Source organism: Hypomesus nipponensis, chromosome 2 (assembly GCF_054491055.1).
Source record: "Hypomesus nipponensis isolate SF chromosome 2, ASM5449105v1, whole genome shotgun sequence".
Taxonomy (NCBI): domain Eukaryota; kingdom Metazoa; phylum Chordata; class Actinopteri; order Osmeriformes; family Osmeridae; genus Hypomesus; species Hypomesus nipponensis.
The window spans coordinates 9,189,007-9,214,041 of NC_140362.1; the positions used below are offsets into that span (position 1 = coordinate 9,189,007).

Sequence of the window (25,035 nt, forward strand, 5' to 3'; positions counted from 1 at the left end):
GGCTACTTACCATGCAGCTTTCTGGTGCAGTCTTGTTAGAATTATTGGCCCGCCCACCATAGCAACCATAAAGCAATCAAATCCCCTCTTACTTGTCAGGGCTGGGACCCCCAAACCTTAAATGGCCCATTTTACCTGATGGCCCATTTTACCTGATATCACCCTATATATATGTATATGCATTTATGCATGTGTAAATCCGTCTTTGATTTCATTGACTGGGACATGCCAGCTGGTTAAGCACCAAATAGGCCCACACTTTTCTTACAGCAACGCATGCTGCGGCTTTGCCAGTGTTTTCTGCATCGCCTATACTGTATAAAAATGTAGCCTACCTGACGCGAAAAACCTCAAGGCTATACAGAGAGTCTGAAGCACAGTAAAAGTTTCAAGTAGCTTTATTGTCAACTTCTTCACGTCAAGACATAAAAAGGAATCGATATGACGTTTCCCACTCTCCCACAGTGAAACATAAAAAGCACAGGCACAACAGATAAGACATTTCTTAAAACATAGCGTTACATATTCACATACAGCAGCATAAGCTCATAAAGCATATAGCTTGCTGCGGTGTGTGATATTTGCAATGTACGGCCCGAGAAGGTCTTGCAAATAAATGAGTCCTTGTCGGCTGAATCGATATTGCTCAAACAAGAACTAATCCGTGTGAAATAAAGGATTGGCGATCGCGAAAAACTCTATTGGTATGGAAAGCTAATCGAACTATATATCTCCTTGGTCAGCTGGGTCTCTCAAAAAGGGAGCTGCCAATTATTTTCCGGGGGTGTGGCAAGCTTATCCAGCCAAACTTACGTTAGCCTGCTCTCGAGCAGGTTAGTGCTAATGGATGTGTTACTATGGTGATTTATCTAAACTTGCTTCCACGAACCAAAAAGAGGGGCGTGTTTGATCTTAGCCTGAAAATTTGCTTGCTAAACTGTTTAGCGAGCTGCGACGAATACCCCCCAGCAACTCAACTTTCATAACATTTCGTTCAGGAAGCCTCAACACCATTGCTAAACCTTAAAACGATAACCGTAATATGATGCTCTTGTTTTCCGTCGCTTGCGCTGTATCAGACGCTGACGTAGTGATTTGTGACTGACTGGTGAACTGTGGAAATACGGCCCGCCAACGCATTTGGACCGGCCCTCTGAACAATGCCAGAGACCTTTAAACTGATTAATATGCATAAGTAAGTAAATGTTTTTATTTAAATAGCAATGAATATGAAAACAGGTAATTACCATAGTAATAATGCTCTTTCAATAGGCTATATATCCCTTGACATGTAGAGGTGTGAATTGACACTGATTGTCCGATTAGATTACGATTATCATGTCAGCGATTCGATTACTCGATGCGTCAAATACATTTTTCTATTAAAGCCATATAGGATATATGACTTGACAGAAAGCATTAAGATACTGTATAGTTCAATATAATACAGTTTTCTATATTACTTATTTCTATATTAATTATTGACAAAACTCTGTAACGACATGCCATGCTTAAAGACCGACTAACATACACAATTCATGACAATTTCATAAAGGCAAAAGGTTAACATTGAAATCATAATAATAATCAACAGTTTTATTTTCATCCAAAAATACAAGCACGTTGTTGTAAGATATAAATAATCCTTTATTATTTAACAAAGTCTGAACACAATAGACAGCATTATTAGCAGTATTGAAAACAGAGTTGCATCAATCCTCTGAGTTGCTGGCCCAGAGTTTGCGTTTTCCGCGGCAGGTGTTGTTGCTAGCAACTCAGGATGGAAACAGCTAACGTGATTCCTAAAGTTGGTAGTAGGTCTAGATGAAACGGCAGATGAGACTAGAGTCTATCATAGCTCAAGATGAAACGGGTTAGGCTACTGAGAATGTTATTTTTCATTTGAATGTTTATGCTGCGGCTGGAAAATCACAGAGCGACATTATTGCGTTATATTCGATTATGGTCGGCCACTGCATAAATGCAGCATCGTTCATGTCCGCATCGCGATGCATCGATTAATTTCAACACCTGTAACGGATGTACGGTGCATAAAAACTAATTAACTAATCTAGCATAATGAATACATTTAAAATCATAATAAAAACTCCACAATAATACTGGTAGTCACTCCTGCCCATGTAATTTTCTGTTACAGACCGACCCGGCCCCACATTAAAGAAAGGAAAAATGATCTGGCCCTCGCAGAAAAAAGGTTTGGGGACCTCTGATCTATACTTTTTAACCTGGAAAATTCAATGGAAATCTCTAAGTATTGTTACCTTGTTTTCTGACCAACTAGACTGGCCCCTTCACATACAGTACTTCCTTTGCATCCTGCTTGTGAAATTGTGCACTTTGTTTGAAGGGGTCTGTAACAAAATAACATCCTTTTGAAAGCATTCATTACACTTTATTGTGCGTATAAGTGTAATCGATATATTCCCCTTCTATATTCACGACACATTCACAGGTATTTTTCAAAATAAAGGTCAAATTGAATCAAATTAGTTTATAGTGAAAATCTGAAATGCTCTTTACATTTTCTCTACTAGGGTACTCCAAATAAACACACAAACATACATAATCATGAACACATACAAACCTTTAGAAGTGAGGTACAATGCTAAGATGTGGAATCAAATTTCTGTTTTGAAATTTCTCATTCTAAACAATGTTGACGCATGTGTGTCCTTATAACGTTTTTGTACCAGTACTTTTTTAAATACTGAAAATATAATTGAAAACACACTGGAATAATGTGTTGTGAAGGTTGTATAAAAAGGTGTCATAAATGCTTACAACAACCCTCTTCGAATACATTGTTACAAATTGTCTCAAATACATGTTTCAATTAGAGGTGCTATTAGCCTATCAGGCGCGCCTATTGAACAGTTTGTTTACATACTAGCTGGGAGCTTTTGTTTCCGGTTTTTGGCTGGTATGCCAGTCCTCTCGTACTCCAACTTGTCACGAATATACTCCTTCTTGCAGTCCTCAAAAAATGCTGGGTCTTTGTAGCTGTGGGCAAGTGATGTTTGGTAACTTTTATGACACAAATGTTGACTTTGTGAGATGTTTGTGAGGAGACCGTGCTCTGTTGGTCTTTTCTACACAGACTAATAATTTTCAATTGTTCCCAAACTATTATTACCTATAATCAGGGGAATAAGATGGACCAGTAAATGTCTCATACTCACTAAACAGTCAGGCACTCTTTCAAGGCAGTATTCTCATTCCGACACTTGAACGCCATAAGAAAGCCAGTTTGCTTACAGCAGTGGTTAAAGGCTGAAATAAAATGAGAAGTAGTAGATTAACAGTGGAAAAGAACAGAAGCCAACATTTACCTCTAATCTACTGGATAATGTCTAGTAATAATACCTAATGTCCTAAATAGGGTGCAGCTGTACGGAGCCCCTGAAGGGACCTTTGAAAAATAACTAAAAAATAAGACACTTTCTCGTCCGGGCGTGAAACTATAGATTTTCACAGGTCCCTTCAAGGGCTCTGTGCAGCTGAAATATATTTGGACCATCTTGACAAAAGGGAATAAAATCATTTGTAAATTAGATATTTAAGTTTTTTCTATTTGTCATCCTGGTCTTTAAATTCATTTGAAATTAATACTTAAACACAACAAACTTGGAAAAGTAGAAGGTTATGAATAGTTTCCAATACTGCACACCCATTGTCTAGACTGATATTTATTTGCAACAGTATCGATACCAACAGTGCCGTCTTCACCTCCCAGTTGACACACAACTGCGCACACACAGCACTGCTGCAGAGAGGCAGGCACAGCCCCCTCCTATGGTGTCAGATTTATGTAAAATAAAGTCGCAAGCAGATTTTTTCACATGCGCAGATATTAACTTTTCACTCGCAAGATATAAGTATTCGTGGACAAGTTCAACTACCAATATATATATATATATATACACACACACAATTAAGGGTATTGAGAATTCCAGTCTTGAGTCCATCTATGGCACACATGCACAGTGCATATTTTTCAAAAAAGTGCTTCCTTTCCCATTTTGAATTGACAGTGTCTGACTCAATGGTGGTCCTTTCTGTTGTCTCAATGTACTGTAACTGGCTACCATAGATCAGACCTGCAAACTCCTCAGAGTAAAAAAGGTGACAGTGTTGGGAGGTGGGGGCGTTTAATATGCAAATGACTCCCTTCTGAGCGTGACTTAAAGGCCATATTGCAGGTTAAACATCACTGTTGATAAATGGGTACATGAAGCACTCAAGATATGTATATCATTTAAAAATCTCCAAATGGTGTCTGTAAATGGTGTTAAAGACCAGTTTTTGGTGTTGGCATTAGCATATTAGTGCAATTTAGTGATGACATCACGTTGGGGAGACATGAAAGAGACTAGGCCTAGATATCCATAGACATAATATAGATATCTTTGGAGACTAGCCTCAGATTAGTAGTAAAACTATAGCGAATGACTGCAACTCACCAGGACGCTTCACCAACTCCACTCATTCTCCTCGGACCTTCTAACTACATAAAACATTTACACAATTTCTACAGAATGAAACACTTTCTGTTATGTACGCTATTGCAGCTTTGTCCCAAGACCTCTACAGACCATGCAGCTAATTTAATGCTCAACACTTGAACACAGGGGCTTATTACTTAAAAGAGGACCAAGAGAGGTACAATTTCTGGGGGAAATTGTAGGGCATGCGTGGGTTGCAGATGGGTCAGTTTATTATGAAACAAGCCGAACCCCTTTTGAAACTAGCAACGTTGTCACCAGCAGTATTTTTCAGATGGAATCGCGATTCAAACAGTACAATCTGCTAACTGAAACAACGAGTAAATAAGCTTGATATGTATTTAGGGGGAAATTGCAAATTCAAAAGAAGGTTGCTGGAAGCGATCATTGTCAGTAAATAAGCCGACCATTTGGTCTCAGTCTAGAGCCCTGCATGGAGAAGCTGCATGAAGAAGCTACGAGCCAGCTATTCTAGCTGATGTTGCTAGCCAAACTTCACTGAATGCGCTGGAAATGAAAAACTTTTCTTTTGACAGTTTAGCCTGTGGCATTGATGACAACGACGCACCACACAAGCTTACTTAACCCTTGTGCTGCCTTCGGGTCACATGACCAAAAGGTTCATAACGAACCATTGTTGTGTTTACCCAAATTTACCCAATACAAAAGCAAATAAAAATAATTTTATTTTAACCTTTGCAATGTGGGGGGTCTGAGACAGCCCAACGGTTAAAAGAAAATGCTTCACTTAGTTTTTGTATGCGGTAAAGTTGTCGCAAACGACGGTGGGTCACAATGACTGATGGGTCAGAATGACCCGAAGAGAACACAAGAGTTAATGTGACATTTGTTACTGCACATGCAAGTCTTGAATTGCTTAAATGTATGATGCTGCCAGTACACCACGGCACAACACATAGTACTTAAGCTACTAGTACTGTGCAACAGTCTATCCCATATAGTGCTAGTTCTATCCAGCCTGCGTCGTCTCAGTTACACTATCAGGGCTTGGAAATACTGCGGCTAAACACACAGCTGCAAGACCCAGTGAAATGTTATATACAGCTAACAAACTAACGGTAGCTAGCATTGCTAACGACATTGGCTAACTCAACTTCGGTAGGCTATCCTCAGTATTTAAAAGCTGGCCAGTGCAAGTAGCAGTTGACGCTGTCGCTTAAAGGTTCTAACGGAAGTGCTAAGATTCCGATTGGCCAAGAGAAAAAGTGCTGAGATTCCTATAATATTTTGCAAATCTAAGCCGGCATGGCATACAGAAGAAGGGCAGTTTGCAGTTCTGATAGAAGTTTTTTCTCCCTGCTAGGTAAACACACAAGAGAAACATACGTGTCTAAATATGGCCCTGGTAGGACCAGTTTGAAGATGTATATATGTCAGAAATATTAATCTATCAAGCATTGCATAGTCAGTCGGTGAACAAGTTTAAGAAAGTTAATTGCTTGCGGCCGGCCCACAAGGAGACAAAATCATCACACGCCATTGTGCTACAAAATTTGTCCGCTAGCATGTTGTGCTAGCTAGCTATTTAAGCAGAACCACTCTTTACAGTCATTGGTTAAGACAAAGGCATGCAAATGTTCCATGGCTCTTCTTTATTGGCTCCTTGTAAGACCTGGCGCGGGCGTGTGTGCGTGCGTGTTTGAGTGTGTGTGCCTTTTGACCCCTGTAAGCTTGACCACATGATTCACCCAACACAGATAAGGCCAGACATATTTTATGGCCTCTCCAGTAAGAGAGAGTGGTCAGCCCAAGTCACCTTGTTTACATATGCCTAGTGTTACACAAAGTCCAGATTTGGGGGTAGGCCTCTCTCTACACACAAGGAATGCTGAACACAGAATAATTCTTATACAGGATAAATGTGTTACATCTTCAATTTTTCCAACAATATATAGTAAATAGTTATTACTTTATCCAGAGCCAAGTCTATAAAGATTTATTTATATGTGTTAATACATGATAAGATCAACTGCTCCATGTTCTGCATTCTAGATACAGATGGTATGTGCTGGTGTTAAAGAGGTGTTGAATGGCCAAGATCTTCACCCTGTTAGCAAGGTCTTCATAATTAGCTTGCTCCCTTTCTCCTGTACCAACAAGGCTACTAAACAACTAAATAATGAATGACTTTTGGGGAATGATTACTACTATTTTAATATAAATGCAGATCAAAACAATCAAGAGAGGCAGAGTACTGAAACTAATCCAATCAACAAATGCCTGTCCACATCAGTAGTCACTCAATGCACATCAGTAGTCACTCAATGCACAATTTGATCAGAGCCATTATTAACAGTGATCTTGGCTATCCCACTATGCATGGCCTTCTTGTGATTATTTATGTCCTACAATGCTGTAAGGGATTGTCAAGCCATCACTGTAAATAAGAATTTGTTCTTAATGATCTTTCCCGGGTAAAAAATAAAAAGGGTGTACATATGACAAACAATAATCAGGTCAAAATGCAGACATACAGACAAAATGTAGGACTTGAAATTGCCATCATTTTGGTCGCATATGCTCCCCAAGTTGTATCTGTGCAACCTAAAAGTATATTTGGAAGCATTTGTGCAAGTGCGAATAATTGTTATGGTGTGACCTGTTTAAATGTTTTTACAAAACCCTTGCTAATTAGCCTACTGCTTGCTATGTGCCTGCTTTGAGTTGATACAGTGACCAGTCTATGGTCCTATCCAACCCTACATAACCAAGTAAACATCTTTATGTTCTTACCTTTAATGCAGACTTAAAAATTAACCATCAATAACTTGTCACGTGACAGGGAGCTCACTAGCGCTAATTTGAAGAACTGAAAAGACAATACGAACATTTTCAGTGGGTGCTCCTAAATATTTGTTGGTGCTACCAGTGCTACTAAGTAAAAAAAACCCTGTAATGACCATGACAAAGAAAGAACAACCCTCAAATTTGGACATATGCACACACATACTTAAGGTGTCCGTCTATCACGGTACTATACTGCGACAGAAATGGTCGCATTTGCGACCTTTTGAAATGCCATTGTGACCATAGGGGAGAACCGGGGCGAAAGTAACGCGGGACGAATATAACAAAGCGATTTAGTGGCTGCAGCTAACTGGCTATGAACAGTTCCTTTAAAGCATTATTGCTTACTGTAGTAGACTACTGATTTTTATTAATTGGGTGTGGTTTGCCTTCGGCAAGGGCACAACCATTGTTATCTCACATATTTATTATTATTATTATTGTGAGAATGCTGTTAAGCACCATTGCTTATCAACTTCAGTTCTTCCGCCGTTTTTTGGCCTTTAACTAGTCCTGCATACTTTCACCGATTCCTACAATTTTTGTATCAAAACGTTCAGCTCCTTCAAGAGATTTAGACCAGGAGACTTCTGGTATTTCTCACTTTTATACTTTTTAAAGAATTAAGGTTTTTGGGCAAATTATTCTCCCATTAAAAGTAATGGTAAATCCTTTCAAATCATAAAAAAGCTACCTCCTCTTTCAAACTTAACCACTTCAGCATACTTTCAGCTAGACACCATTCAAGCTTTAAAATGTTCACAAGACATTCAGCTATTCCCAAATGATTCAGCTTTTTAAAATATATTCAGCTAATTTTTTATTGTGACAGTTTTAAATACATGAAAAATGTAGCTCCTTCTTGATTTTTATGATTGAGTAGCCAGCAGAGTGGCACACTCGGCTGCTCTTTTTCTGATATTCAACTAAATTGTCAATCAAATTCCTCTGACGGCATATAGTTTAACTTACAGAAACAAGTTATACCTTAAAATGTAGGAAAACTTGTCCTCTTTCAGCCAATGTAACTACTAAAGAGCTCACATTTACAGATTTTCAGCTTTGAGCCTTGAAGCGAGAGCAGCCTTTCAAATTCTCTCACTAACTTGGAGGTGGGTAAAATTCGTCAGAGAATTTCGAAAGTAGACGTGTTTTTAAACTGCCGGTAGAGTTGTTTTTCTGACCGACATGACTGGCACAGAAATGTAAATGACATGCCTGGTTTCGGGAGAGTCTTGGGTCTCGGAAAATATCCTCATTTTTTGGATTGGACGTATAGTTTTGCGTCTAGGTTAACTTGTTTGAGGTGTGGATTCCAGCTAAATTTGTGATTCTCTCTACCCAGCTTGTTAGCGATCACAGCTGCGCCATCACCGTGGCAACCAAATAGACACGCACCATGAAAGCAGAATTGGGTGACGTTTTGGAAACTGCCAGGAGAGTTGTATTTCTGACCGCACAGACACATAAAGGATATCAATGGTTTCGGCAGAGTCTTGGGTAACGGAAAATATTATTTTTTGGATTGGACGTACAGTTTAGCGTCTAGGTTAACTTGTTTGAGGTGTGGATTTTAGCTACATTTCTCATAATCGAGCTAGCGTGATGGCTCTCCATAACTAGGCTACTAACGGTTCGACTTTTTTTCCACAATCGACCAAATTAGCCAAACAAGGTATGTATATTGAGCTTAAAGTGTACATAATCTAGCTAGATCGTTTTTATTTTAGCAGGTTTTAGAGAAATCTGCAAAAATTGAGGCGCGACTGTCATAGCTGACCGTCACGAACAGCCAAACCAGGGCTGGGGTACAGTAACGCTAAGTGTTTGCTGCAGCTGGAGTTAATCCTACGAACAAACGCTTCGTAACTGGAAAGTTTTTACTTTTAATTGACGATATTGAACACAGATGTAAAGTAACTTGTCTTTACTCTAAATATATTTTCCGTTTTCAATTTGAAGTAGTAGATATACTTATGTAGGAAATCTTCCATTGCATCCTCTCTCTCTAGCTTTACGCCTTCGGTTATTATTCAAGCCTACGGTGTTAATACATACCACTTTGACACACTTGCAAGAAATGATCCGCTGGTTAGATGTAGCATGATCTTGTTATTTACTATAAAAAACTCACCAGGGACAACGACAACATCAGCAACCCTGCATTATGAATTATTATTTTGATGTAATCTTAAATTAAGTGTCTGAACAGGACTGGGTGTGCAGGCACACATGATTAGTTTCTCCTCCGTTTTGAGATTCTAGGTTAGAAATGTTGCCAGTCTGTTGCCAATGACCAGTGGTTGCTACGTTTTTTCCAGCAAGTTCCAGTCATTCCAGTGTTGTCCTCTTACCTTCAAATTCGTTCAACCCAGACTTCAGCATTTTCCTGCAGGTCATCTTTCTGAAATGTTACCCTTTTTGTTTAGCATTTTTCTCCTTTTCTTCAGTTTTTTGCCTTCATCTTGCTCCAGGTCCTTTCAAAAATAAATTTCACAGCAGTATCTTCCAACTGCCAGTGCTTTCGCATTTTTTTCTTTTTTCTGTACTTTTCTGCCTTCATCTTTCTGCAGGTCCTTTCTAACATACATTTCAGGCCTTTTAAAACTCCAGCAAATAATTTTCTGCAAAATCTTCAAATTTGTATGCATTGTTTCTCTTTCTGATTTTTTTCCCTTTTTGTTTTGCATTTTTCTTCTCTTTTCTGTAGTTTTATGCCTTCGTCCAGCTCCAGCCCCTATCAAAAATACCTTTCGGGCGCTTTGAAGCTTCAGCTTATAACTTTCTAAAAATGTTCACTATTTTCAGCTTTTTTAGCATGGTCAGCTATCCCCATTCAGGTTTTCAGCATTCTCACTGCTGTTTCGCAGGAACAGCCTTTTCTAGTTATTATTTTTGCCCCCCTAAAACTTTGTTAATATTTGGACTACATAGACAACCTAGTTGTCAAACGTTTCGTCTTGGTAGCAATTGAGTTGCTTATATTGGGATTTACGTTCCGTTGCACGGTTTAAGTAGAAATTAAGTTTTTGTGGCGAAAAGTGAAGCTAACGGTGGCTAACTTGCTAGCCAGTCACTGACGCCACTAACGTCACGAAAACTCGTGTGACTATCTCTAGCAGAACATTGGTTTAGCAGCTCGTTAACTTCTGGGAGATACCTGCTTTACTGCAAGGCAGCTGCAGAAATGCCACAAGTAAAGAGGCCTGGGTGATAAGTATTTGCTCATTTTACTTTGTGATATGACACTCAATTGTAATGTGTAATGTACAATATAAGCTAATATTATTAAGGAAGTACATCTACTTTCGTAAACAGTAGTCTACTATTTCACTGAAGCATTAGCATTAGAGGACCCCAGGAAGATTAGCTGCCATTAAATGGGCCGCTAATGGGGATCCTAATAAAAATGAAATGAAAATTAGCATCATTAGCCTCTGTTGCCCGGGCAAAACATACTACAGCGGTCTATGATGCATCTGTTTTTAATCGTAAAAATTAACATTCCTCACAAATACGTTTTCGTTGAAGGATTTATTATGACATTAGATTACAAGAAAACAATTTGTGGGTAAAATGATAATTACCTGTGGTTTCAAACCAGTGTAGCTCACTGCAACGCTGTAGCCTAGTCTAGTAGCTAACAAAAACATCTCCACAGCTGTTTACAGTACTAGTAGGAAGTCAAACGGCAGCACATGTTCGGCACTACCCTTACTTAAATCAAAAGTCTTTCAATGGGTGAAACTATCTGACTAGTGACTACTAACCTGAACTCCATTGCCATAGCCTAAACTTTGTCAATCTGTTCATGAAAATAATTAATTTCAGCCTAGACCGTAATACGGAAGTAACGTTAAATTGAATTCAACCAATGCAATCGCTACCAAGACAGTCTAGTAGTAGTAGTAGTAGCCTACAATTTACCAGCTTCTCCACACAGCAGGGCTATATCGCATTTTGCCTTGTTACTGACAATGATTGCTACCACTGACATTTTTATGAATGAGGGATTTTCCCCTAAATAAATGTCAAGCTTATTTACGTTTTTGGCTGCATATTTTCAGTTAGCCTAGTACTATTTGAATTGCGATTCCATCTGAGATAGCTACTGCTGGTAACGTCTTTGTTAAAGTAAACTTCAAAATATATTTTTTTAAATTAATGAATGAATGCAATATGAGTAGGCTAAATGCCTGAGAATGTCACAAGGAGGGAAAAACTTACAATGACGTTTAAGTCATAGAGATTAGGTCAATTTTTACACTTGTCTGCCAAATGTATTAGTTTTGATTCAACTTTGAGGTTGCTGATCACCATTCCCTCTTGCAGGGGAAATGTGAAGACAACTATTTCATTCTACTCTTCACTATTAGTATATCGAGTTGTAAATGAGCAGACGATAATAAAAAATGCTTTTAAATATATGTAATCTTTATAAATAAGTAGGCTATGCATTTCTATATAAAATATACAGAAATATCAGTTGTAAAATGTCATTTAAATACCGACCTCTGCAACCAACGCAAGCAAGCACACCCTACAATTTCCCCAGAAATTTTACCCTCTCTAGTTCTTTTTTATGCTTTTATTTCCTATCTTTTACAGTTTATGCCTTAATGTTCTCATGCTTTTATTTCCTATAATTTACTGTTTTTATGATCATGTACTGACCTTTTGCTTTTATTTATGTGAAGCACATTGTATTGCCATTGTGTATTTATGTATGTGAAGAACATTGAATTACCACGGTGTATGAATTGTGCTTGATAAATAAACTTGCCTTGCCTGACATTTGCATTCCAAGTTATGACAGCACCTTCAGCACACAAACATTGATGGAACTGCCAAATTTCATGTGATATTGTCATTGTTTGCCGCGGTTAGATGCGGAAAGCACTTCGAGTGCGCAAAGTAAATTACTTAGGCGGTCATTTTTTGCTAATTACAAGTTGTGTTTCCAGTTTCAGGCGTCACAGTAATGGTCAATCTACAGGTTATTTGGTGCTGTAACACATTCTGACAGTTGCCGTGTCAGAATTTTTCAGAATAAAAGTAAATCTGTTTTAAATGTCAGGAGTTCCTGTCGACACGAAAGTAACACTTGTTACTTTTGTCCCGCTGCTAATGCAATAGTGTGTGGTGACTTTCTGTTTGTGGAAAGCATTTGTTAAAACATGTTTATGTCATATCATACCAACAGAATATGCCAAGAGTGAGGGTCAGAAAGACAGACAGAGGACTGATTCAGAAGAAATGGAATGAAATATTTGATGAAACTGAAATTTAAAATGAAAATGTAATTTGTGATTTTTGTGCAAAAATAAAGGACAAAATGTTTAATATAAACCAGAGTAACACAACAAATCTAGCTTGTATCGCTGTGTTACTTTTGACCCACCTGTGTGTTACTTTCGTCCCAACTGACGGGTCGAAAATAACAGTGTGCAACTTGTGTTCAAAATGAAATTATACTGAAGTTGATTGACATTTGTACAAAAGACCACACTTGTGAGTTATTGACCCAAGCAAAAATATATCTATGTCTAAAACATTGTCTTTTAAACTTACTTTTTCTGAAAAATGATACTTTTGTCCCTGCTCTCCCCTAATTTTTAATGGGTCGCAAATGTATCACTGATTATTTTTGTGGTTACCTTAGGTTTTAGGCAATATGCTATGATTTGTTAAAGCATTTATTAAAACAGTAATGAGTATTTTAAGAATACATTTTATAACGTGCTCTGCATTCAACACATCAAGTTGGCTTCAGCCTGGTTATCCCACCGCCCCCTCCCGGAATGGTGCAGCCTAGGGTTAGGGGAAATCAACCTCTCGTCAAGACGACCGCAGCAATCTCATTTATATACTCAAATTTGACGTGTAAAATGAAGCGGACAATTGACTAATTTTTAAGAAGGGACGTTCAAGTGTAACCGAACCATCACTTGATGTCGATTCGCCATATTAAACGAAGCCTGTGAATGAGAATAATGAGCCGGAGAAGGACTCAGGGAGAAAACGATTCGGACATATGAATTTTGACACCAGTGGCTTCAAGAATACCAGTGGTCATAGGTACCAACACCAGTGTATAGCCTAAGTAGTAGCCTATTGCCAACTTTTTCGCCAGCACAAGGCGCAACGTGTAACAGCCTGTTGAAAAGTCTAATGTTTTCATATTGCTTCAGATTCCTCACTTAATTGAATGTGGTTGTCATTACAGTTTACTTAAGTCTTCTAAATTAAATCAGGGGATATGCAGGAATCCTGAAGTTAATTTCAATACCTTTTTAAGACATTTTGAAGACCTTCACAAAATATTTTAAGACCTCATAGCCACTTCAAGTTCTACTCTGCAAAAAACCTTAAACTTAATAAACAGTTGTAGTTTGCAAATAAATCTATAGAGCACAACCATACAACAGAACTCAGATACGCTCAGAAGAAACAAAATAAATGAAAGAATAAAAGGCAAGGTTTATACAAATATTTGAATTCAGTGAGCAGTGATTCACCGCAGTAATGAGACACCAGATAACGTCCGCACGCATAGTTGATGTGCCAACCATAGCCACCCTGATGTCGGCAGCGCTGGGGCAGAGGTTGCTGTCGTAGCCGTTTTGACAAGTTCAGCTGTTGTGTTGGGTAGTGGTGTCGCTGGTGGAGCACAGAAACTGGCAATGGACAGCTGCGGCTGCTCGCTGCGGCTGGTCTCTGTGGCCTTGACAGCGTTGATGCCCATTAAAGCTACGCTAATCTTTTAAAAAATATGTACAGTAAGCCTGTTTTCAGGGACAGGCTTCAGATAAACTCATCCTTCTCCAACCTTTACATTTCCCCATTTCGGAGTCTGTCTCGCGACATGTGGAGGGCAACACACATCACCTAACCGTGCATTTCGCAAAATACGTGACTCGCTGACAGAGCACGTCGTTGTTTATAATAGTCATGGGGAGGAAAATAAATATATTCATGCATACTTTTTGGAGTCAAACTCTTTGGACCTAGCGTGAACAAAATGTAATACCTCATAAAAATCTGGATTAAGACTTGTTAATACCTTTTAAGGGCCTTAATTTTCCCTAAATGGATTTTTCAACTTGTAATACTTTTTAAGACCCCGCGGATCCCTGTAAATAAACCTGTACGAAAGGTGTACGAAAAAGGAGTATTGCCAGGCAATACTGACAGCGGCGGCAATGCCAGTGATTCATTTACCAAGATGGAGCAATGCACTGCGTGTACTATAAATTCTGTTGGCCAGGGGCGTCATTAGACCATTTTTACTGGGGCACGTGCCCCAGTATAAAGCAGCTGTGCCCTAGTAAAATCTTAAGTTTGAGTTTTAACAATTTACTTTATTAGTCAGTGCATTAATTTAGATTGATAATCCTGGAAAAAATGCATGAGGCATGACTAGGGCTGTCACAATAACTACTTTTTCTTGTGCGATATATTGCACCAAAACTAATTGCGATAAACGATATTATTGCACACACGTCAATTGTAATTTTCAGTCCATCCCCCCCTCCCCCCAAGGCGAGTTTTCATGGCTGTTCGCGCGTCTATGTCGCTTCACTCCATCATCCCTTATTGTTTACAACGTTAACAGTGCTACTTGGTTGGTGTTGCCTTTTCAGCTTGAGATATACAAGGTGTGGCGTGAGAGCGTGTGAAATGGTTGAAATGCGTGTCTCACGGCCAATGCGTGAGAGTTGGCAGCCCTGAGTTTGTCAAAAGTTTGCAGCATATTTGTAAATGCTGTTTTTTTGACCGTGTTTAATGGCTGCATCTCTTTGGCTATATAGCGAGTTACGCTATCCGTGAGTGTGCGCAATTTCGCGCTGTCACGTTTATATTTGCACTGTCGGGAAAAGGCATCTGTAACAGAACTGTACGGAAGACCCCTTTCCAGCTCCAGTTGTAGTTGTTGTTCAGAGGTTGAAAAACTGGGTGGGATAGACAGTTATGTATTGCTAGGTGAGATGTTAGGTTAGTTGCCTCTTCGTTTCCACTTGTTTTAAACAAAGTTGACATACCGGCGCGTTCACGTTAATTGGCTCTCATCTCTAAAGACAAAATGTTCCCACACCGGAGCTGCTGAATGCGGCTTTAAAACCAAGTCCATTTTTACTTGTTCTTCCTGACTAGCTGTAGATTTCACAAAACAGAACACTTTATAACACAGTGAGTTCACGCCTTCTCTTCACCTGTCGGTGTCCGCTCTGTGTGTGTGGAGACGCTAGTCCCGCTTGCGCATTAGACACAGAAAGCAGACAAGATGACTGAGGCAGCGGGATCGACTAAAATGTTGGTGACATTCGTTCTTATGTAAAAATCAATATAATCATTATTCGTCATTATAAAAAATGATCAGTTGCAATATATCGCACCACCAAAAATTATTGCACTCATTTCCATATACCGTGCGATAAGTCAATATATTGACTATTGCGACAGGCCTAGGCATGACGCACGGATCCACCTCCCAAGGACCACCACTCGTTTCTTTATTTCGAGTTTTACATAGAATCATTTCTTATTTAATTTATGCCATAGTCCAGTTCTCCGAACCCACAGCATTTACTGCCCTAGTGACAGTTTTCCACTCTGCCGACTTTTGTTGCCAATACCCAGGCCCAAACGTAATTTGCAGAATTTCAAATAGAATGTATTGGATTGAGGCAAAATTAAAATAAACTTGTCAACTCATTGTCATGTCTCTATTCTTTCGAAATATTTAACTTGTAAACAGAGCCACCAGTGTATGTCTGTGACAGCAATCGAAGGAAGCCTGTCAACCCATAAACTGATACAGTAACATTCATGTTAGACTAGCTACTTTAGCCAACATTAAAACATTAGCCAAAAATCCCAAGGTTCAGCCTTGAAGATAATTGACACGGAAACACTTATCAACCAAAATTACAACTATAGACAGGGCCAGGGAGTTTTCAGGCAATGAGGATGGATCAATACTTTTTTGCAAAGTCTGTCAACATTCAATCAACCATATTCAGCGTCAAACTGTTGTGGAACATCTTCGATCGCTCCGACATAAGAACAGGAAGACTAACAGAATTCCACAGATTTGCAGTCTGAATAACCACAGAAAATACGTATTTTGTTTGGGTTTGCTAATTATGTTGTTTCACGGTTTGTCACGGTTAGGTGCATGAAATTACATTTACATTTAGTCATTTAGCAGACGCTGTTATCCACAGCGACTTACAGTAAGTACAGGGACATTCCCCCTGAGGCAAGTAGGGTGAAGTCCCTTGCCCAAGGACACAGGGGAATTGATCCGGCCACCTTCTGATTACTAGCCCGACTCCCTCACCGCTGAGCCATCTGACTCCCAAATTACACAGAGAATACACAGTATAAAAATAAATAAAACTTGCGTGAGAGCCGCCGGCCTCTTTAAGATTGCAAGTATGGGAAAACTTTGGTTTCCCATTCAGTTACAGTGGTACAGGCGAGAAAATAGTGGATAAGACAAGCACTGTGTGTTGGCATTATTCAGCAGTTGTGGGGTATGTGAGTGGAAATACATCTAACATGCTTACGCATATAACGCATCTGGTGTGTGCTAAATGACTACAAATATCCAACGCCATCACCCAGGTGTGCCAATCACTGGAACGAGACATTCAAAAATAACTGTCCACCTTTGAACTCCATACACTGCTTAATCAGCCTTTAGATGCACATACAAATAGGGCCAACAAAAATCACTGACGCAATCGGAATTTATATGTCATCTTAAATGCGCCCGTATTCAATCGTAAAGGAACCTGGTTTATTTTGCTTTTCCCTCCGTTGTACCAAATTCGTAACAAACCGTGATGTCTGAACCGCGGTATGAACCGAACCATGACTTCAGTGTACCGTTCCACCCCTTGTTGTTGGAACCTTCATCTCGCAGCCTGTGAAATATCAATTTTTTGCATTTAGCCATTTTAATTCAGACAAAGAAATTACCTCAGGGGCGCCTTTTTAGGCCATCTGCATATTCATTTATGGGAGGAGGCAAGGCGGGGTCAATGGCTCTTTCACGTGCGGTCAATCTAACGTTGATTATGATTTATAAAGGAAAGGTGTGCAGGACCTGGTCCTACGACCGGTTTTATACATGTGAACATTTCTGTGCGTAGGTACTTTTCAAGTTTTGGCCATATGCCATCTTCTGGTATGTAAGCTGCGAAATCTTTTATACATGAGGCCCCAGGACTTTTCTCACGTAATGACCCTGTTGGTCAAACTGATAAACTCAATACAAACAAAAGCACTTCAGCATCGCTTATTCAAGGCGTTATTAGATGAGCTTGATGCCGCCAACGGAGACCTACTACTTCATGCTGATGTCATGGTTAAGTGGCAGAAAAGCTTTGTTGACTTGACTTTGTCTGCAAGGAACGAAGAGCACAAGGAACTGTCAGATTATGTGTGGCTGCTGGACCTGGAATTTCTGACAGACTTGACAGGAAAACTGAATGCACTCAACAATGAGCTCCAGGGAAAATACTGACAAGTGCCCCACATGATAAGCGCAGTAATGCATATAATTCCAAGCTTGGTGTTTGGATCACACATCTAAAGAACAGGAAACTAACAAACTTTCCCAACCTGGAAAAAATGTTGCAGAGCATTGAGGACAAGAGTGTTTTTCCACTGAGAATTGCTGTGCTCATCTGGACAAAGTGGCAACAGAGTTCAATCAGCGTTTTGGTGAGATGGACATTATGGAATATGTTGCTGCACTTGTCTCAAACCCCTTCATGCCAATTGATGTAGAAGATGTTGCATCCAAATTCCAGCAAGTTTTTGCTTTGTCAAGTGGTGTTGACATGGAGATAGTGGATTTGCAGAATGACAGTGCTGAAAGCCAGATCAAGGGATAGTGACTTTTGGGGACTTGTCAACAGGGAGAAATTTCCTCTCCTCACCGCATGTGCACTGAAAGGGAGCGCCTACTTTGGATCCACTTATATCTGAAAATTTGTGTTTTCACAAATGAAAATGTACTAATCAAACTACAGGAGCAGCCTTACTGACAGACACCTCACAGACTGCCTCTGACTGGCTGTCTAGCTGTGAGCCAAACTACAGAGCACTCACAGACAGTATTCAATCACAGCCATGACCACTGAACATCGACTTGAATTGCTGCTGCAGGTTTGCCTTCTAATGGCATTGTGAAAAGTGATGCTGCATTAAATGGGACATTTACATTTAGCAGACGCTCTTATCCAAAGCAACTCACTTGCCCAAAGACATAACATAATTTGGCACGGCCGGTAATTGAACCAGTAACCTTCTGATTACTAGCGCGATTAACTAACCGCTCAGCCACCTGACACCTAAATACATCCGACATAATACTGCACTTGATTGACTGCTTAATTACAGTGTTCTTTTGATTGCATATATTTTAAATATTGTATATTAAAACCAGAGCATTTAATCTGTAATTTAAATACTGTTACAAATATAAAGTAAAGGGCATCAAATTGGAAGTACAACCTGGGGTCTCATTTATAAAACTGTGCGTAGGATTCTTACTAAAAGTGTACATATGCCCAAAAGCCTAAAATGGCGTACGCCCCCCAAAAATCTGATTTATCAAACTGTGCGTACACACACCTGTAAGCAATGTTATCTTTATAAATCACAGACTACCGACAAGCACCTCATGAATACTAATCCAGTATATTAATGACCCTGGCATGCAATTGTTCTTTACTGTGAATCATGGCGCATGACAACTTCTCAGACACTGTTAGCCTATTGGCGGAGGCCCGAAAACCACATTATTTGGTGGCCGTTGGATCACCAATAAAAATAAAAACAGTGCGAGTGGCGTCAACTGTGCCAGTGAACCAATTCCAACTGTTTCCAAAATGTGTGTAGGCCTACGGAAGGGTCAGAGTTTGCGTGGAGGACCGCACATTCTCCCGTCAAGTTTGTTTTTTTATCAATCACAACCTTTGCGTGGAAAGTGGCGTATGCACATTTTCAGCCCCGTTTTGTGCTTAAGCAAACTTTATAAATTAGACCCCTGGGCAGTTTTTTTAATCAATTCTCTTGATAGGTAGATCTTGCTTTTCATCAAGGTCAGGGATCTTAGACCAGTGGTCACCAACCTTTTAAGACTATGTGGATGTCAAAAGAAGAGAGAGAGCTTTACAATAGGCCAGGGGTGACAGTTGAAATTGAGGCGGCAGAAAGCTGAGATGGGAGGTTTCCAAAGGCTTGGCAATTATAAGTGTTTTCTGTTTGCAAGCAAGTAGATGTTGAGAGTGTGTCTGTATGGTTGTCTCAGAACAAATTGATACACATGCTCATGTAGAAGTGGATGAAATAAAAGTAAGGAAGAATTGAAGGGGGAGGGGACGGAAATCAGATCAACCACAACTGAAGAGCCAACTGCAACATGAGTTTTCTGGCAGCATTTGGGTATAGATCCAAACCAAATGTGTGACTTTTAACAAATGCTAAGAAATATTCAAAAATTTGAAGTTTACGTTTTCTTATTTATTTTTATATTCTGCTCCTTGACATATGCTTTTCCCTCTGGTTGATTCAGTAGCACACAATACACCATGCAAGTTATAGGACTTATCAGCTTTAGATGAAGGAACTTTCTTATGCATTTAAACTGTACACTTTTGTCTATCCCTCAATTGCACTTAACCAAAAAAGGTTATGTCGTATTTCCTTCATGTCGTATCTGTTGTGGTATGGAGGACCAAACCTGCCATATTTAAAAATGAATGAATGAATAAATAAATGTCCACATCCATGCATTTAGACAAATAAATGAATACATGTACTAATTAATGCACAATTTTCAATCAATATTACCTTATAATTTACATGTATTTATGTATTTATTTGTGTATTCATTTATTTATTCATTTATTTATTCATTCATGGATTCATTCATTTATTCATTCATTTATTCATTCATTTATTCATTCATTCCTGTATTTCTTCTTCTCAATATGTTAATGAGATGTGTCAATCAAAATAGGTAGGCGGTATTTGACACACCATTGGCTAATCCTTTTCCACACTTTGTATTCGATTACGTAGCTTTACATCCATCCTTGCTGTCATGGACAACATAGCCTACATGGACAGGCTGGCCGACCTTGTTGAAAACAAAGATTTTATTCACCATATATGATATTTGGATAAACAAACATGTTATAAAGATTTTACTACGTTAGTTGTGGGCTATCACTTAACACCCAACTTCACTACGCTGACCAGCCAACCATGTGTTTACCCCGATAAAAACGTAAACATTTTAAAATAAAAAATCCTTGTTGATTGTCAAACCAACATATTTGTCCTGTGTGTAAGAGCGAGATAGACAATCTGGCATATAGCCCCCAATCAAGCAGAAGAGAAATTTGTGAAGATTGACGACACAAAGTTAATCATCGAAGATGAAAAGTAGCTTAGTCCTAAATGGAGTTGTATGCCCCATAGCACATATTTTACAAAGACTACGGCAACAAAAGCCAAACGTTGCCACGTTATGTTGGGAATGGGATGCCGTTGCGACGGTTATTGTTGGAGCAACAAGTTGCCTAAATAGCCTGTAGCCTATGCCATGTTTATGTACATGTCAGCTTTACATGTAGAAAAGAAAATCTCAGAGAAGGTGAAGGCTTGGTGACCGGCGTGGAGAAATGCGCGTCTAGTGTGAACAGCATCGCGCCATTCGTAGTATATTGTGGCGCTCCAGGGCGCTTCGCAGCCAGTGTGTCCCAGGCGTTAGCTAGATTGAATCTATGGCTCTGGATTGATTGCAATGTCTGAACATCAGTTTCCACGCCTACTGGCCTCCTCTCATTATCATATTGGGAACAATGAATGAATGAATGAATAAATAAATGAATAAATAAATGAATAAATAAATGAATAAATAAATGAATAAATAAATGAATATATAAATGAATGAATGAATAAATAAATCAATAAATCAATACATAAATGAATACAAAATAAATCAATACATAAATGTAAAATATATGTAACTATTGATTGACAATTGTGCATTAATTAATATATATATTCGTTTATTTCTGTCTAAATGCATGGATGTGGACATTTATTTATTCATTCATTCATTTGTAAATATGGCAGGTTTGGTCCTCCATATTGTGGGGGGGGATCAATTTGTGCGGGTTAATCCATAATAATCTTACATTTAAGTCTGTATTTAAATGTGAATATGATATTGTACAGTAGCTTTATATTTTTATTAATAAGTAACCAGTAAGTCACAAAATACAGTTGTTGATAATGTCACTGCTAACTATATTATTTAACCTTAATTCAGACAAAATAAGAGTGGGTAATTGTCTTCTCTCTTACAATAGTCGTTATCTGGTTTCCCCTCAGAAACAAATGAAATAGTAGCACCCAATTTTATACCTCTTAAGACGTTCGAAACGGCCGTGTAAAGGCGGAAATTTCTGTGTCGTCTTGCCCCAAATGCTAAATTACAGGCTTTGGCACATCCAAGTCCACATGGCTTTCCGTAGTCCACCTGCACTTGACCCACGTGTGCACAGTTATGTGTGTTCGACTTCATGCAGCGCCGACAGGTTTGAGCATGCCGGTTGGAATTATTTTCTGACTTGAGATGGTGTGATGTATGTCATCAAGTACCACAAGTGCCATTCAATAGCGACCACCTGGGTCAGCCAGCACAGCTTCTCCAGAGTAAATGCACTGCAGTGTTATTTAACGCTCTGCACCGCTTGCCTTCCCACAGCGTTACACCACCGGTCACTCAAGGTAACAGTCATGTGTTGGCTGGGGTAGCCTAGCAGTGGCACAGAACAAAGTTACGTAAAGTGACAAGACTGAAGTACAATAAATACACCAGGGAGACCGACTACATCGGCAACCCTGCACCTTGCTTCGTTTTTTTTTACGTAGCTTTGTTCTGAACAGGACTGGATGTACAGCCACACATACCATTAGTTTCTCCTCCATCTTGAAACCTAGAAATGTTTACCATGACAATGTTTTCCCTTTAATTTAATTGTTTTATGAGATATTTGCTTTTGCACACAGTAACATTGAGCAGTGTCCTCCTGATGCGTGGAACAGATCATGGCCTGTAGTATAAATGTGCCAAATTTGAAAACCTTTTACGGTTGAGATCTTGAGATAATGGAAACTTTAGGGAGAATAATAAAAATGATATAAACACTAACAAAACCAATAGGTTTACAGAAGAATGCTAATAAACTCCTAACAAACACAATAGGTTGTCTCCAGATAGAGGAATCCTAAATAACAACATTGGCATTGGCAACAAATTATGACAATAATATTTTATCAGGGAGTCCCTAGGAAACTTCTAACCAGAAAATTAGAGGACAAGTGATGCTTCACTACTGCCACTTCACTTAAACCTGTCAAATCCTTACCTCTAAAGCAGTGTTTCCCAAACCTTTTTTCTGGGGACCCATATTTTAAAAGTCACAAGCCTTCGCGACCCAAGCCAATAGATTATTTGTAAATCACAAAATAAAGGTGGGTTTGACCATTATTGAACAATAATGACGATATTTTACTGTTATTTCAGACCTTGTAGGCCTACTGACATTGTTAATAAGATATCTCAGAGTGATCACTTCTCTCTGAACAATTGAACCAGCAATGTTTAAAGAAGGTATCCAATAAGTGCCTAATTGGACATTAAATGTAGGCTATAAAAAAACAAAACATAGCCCATTTCTTCTTATTCTTAACATTCAATTGAACCAGAAATATTGGAACAAAATATGAAATAATAACAAAAAGATTTCAAATTATACAAAACATGTTGTACCATTTCAAGATTGCTAATGGGATAGGTGGGCCTGTCTGCGTTTTTGTAGCGCGTTTCAGTCTGTGATGCAGGAGGAGGGCGCAACATGCATATCAGGCGCAGCATTCAGTCAGTTTCTGTGCTTGTCTTCATTTTTGTGAGCACAGAAAATCCCAATTTGCACATGTACGTGGTAGTGAAAGCGACCCAGTCTTTGGGAAACACTGCTCTAAAGGATGTTGAGCAACGAGAGCATAAGGTACCCTCAGATCTCTGTAACTAGCTAGCTGGTTAGCAATCACTCACCATCAACTTTCTCGGCACAGCGCTCCTTAGCTTTTTCCCTCATCATCTTCGGAATCAGCACGTCTGTCTCCACATGCCTGAGGAAGGGCTCTTCTGAAAATTAGCAAACACACTTTATGATTAAGGATGTGAACCACCTTAGATGAAGCGAACCAATCAAATAAAAGTAAACACATGGACAATCTTTGCTGTATTTTAGTTTCAGTTTACGTACACAAAATTAGACGCAGCAAGCAGGAAGAAAATAGAATAGCAGTAGAAGGGTCCAAATTAGGTTTTATTTGAAAATACATTTCCACAAAAAAAATATATATAGAAAAGGATATTTTGTCAGTCAAAAAAGAGAACAATCCCGGTAAAACCAGGACGGGTGGCAACCCTAATGTGAACACCACTCAGTGTACCTTTCATTTCAAAATCATGAGCATTAATATGGAGTTGGTTCCCACCTTGTTTTTATAACTGCCTTCACTTTTCTGGGAAGGCTTTCCATTATCTGTGTCCATATCGGTGTTGGAACAAGCATTTGTGAGGTTGGGCAATGATGTTGATAAGACTTGGCTTGGAGATGGTATTATAATTTAATACCAAATGTGTTGGTGTTTAGGTCTGAACAGGTCATGCACATTCTGCCAAACTTACATTTCTGTAAAGGACCTCACTTTATGCATGGGGGTATTGTCAAAAATAAACAAGAAAGCCACAGAATTGTCTTGACAGATATTTCATGCTTTAGCACAAATATTTCCAAATGTAAAATAAAGGGCTTTAGCTCACAATCATGTAAAACAGTTTTTGGCATGACAGCACCAATGAGCTTGCTCATGCCACAATGCACAAAGTGATGTTAATTCAAAAATGTTTCGTCGAATTTGGCGTCGAAATAATTTACTGGCCATATGCATGTGATGGTCAGGTGTCAATATACTTTTCACCATGGAGTGTAGGCCTACATTAGACTTTACTAGCCACAGCTCTCTGACTAACTAGCCTAGCGGATATGGCAAACTAACGACACGCTCATTGCGAATTTATCAAAGAGCTACCATAAAGATGAAATTCGCTCTAAAAGCTTAATACGACTGAATGAGCTAGCTAACGACCATGACAAGCCATGACTGACTGTAGTAATGTGTGCATGCAACAACGTCCCAGTAGCTAGGCTAGCTGGCTAGCTTTGCTGGCGAGTTAGCCGATCAGTACAAGATTACCACTATAACAATAACAGCAGAACATACGGGTAATATGAGTTTTAAACTGTGGTTGCTCAGTGTTATTGTCTTATTTATAATAGCTACCTGATTTAGTAGTCTCCATTTTGTAGTAGTCCAGCAGTGTTACTCAAACATTACAAAACGTGTGCAATGTGACCTCAGTGTGTTCACGTTAGTGATGGGTCGTTCGCTATGGAACGCCGATTGGGTCATATACTATGGAAGGCCTAGTGGGAGGGTGGACAGACCAAGCATTTCTTATCAGTTCTACTCCGTTTTTCTTTTTAATATATATGCAACATAACTCAGATTCTCACAAAACCTGTTTTTGGGCGTGATT

General features: G+C 39.1%; 1 protein-coding gene across 1 annotated transcript; it reads right to left on the reverse strand.

The window, feature by feature from the left end:
* Nucleotides 1-380: 380 nt before the first annotated feature.
* On the reverse strand, nt 381-24,909 carry cmc1 (C-x(9)-C motif containing 1). Its single transcript, XM_084704428.1, has 4 exons — nt 24,780-24,909; nt 23,482-23,574; nt 3,201-3,291; nt 381-3,021 (listed from the first exon to the last, which is right to left on the reverse strand). The coding sequence occupies exons 1-4, from the start codon at nt 24,796-24,798 to the stop codon at nt 2,901-2,903; spliced, it is 324 nt and encodes a 107-aa protein (XP_084560554.1). The 5' UTR covers nt 24,799-24,909; the 3' UTR covers nt 381-2,900.
* Between the last annotated feature and the right edge of the window lie 126 nt (nt 24,910-25,035).

Excerpts from the sequence above, each read along its gene's own strand:
- cmc1 (XM_084704428.1), bottom strand. Across the intron at positions 3,292-23,481 it reads CTGTGCCGAGAAAGTTGATG|CCTTTAACCACTGCTGTAAG; the intron begins GTGAGTGATTGC and ends ATTTTATTTCAG. Across the intron at positions 3,022-3,200 it reads AAAGAGTGCCTGACTGTTTA|CTACAAAGACCCAGCATTTT; the intron begins GTGAGTATGAGA and ends ACTTGCCCACAG.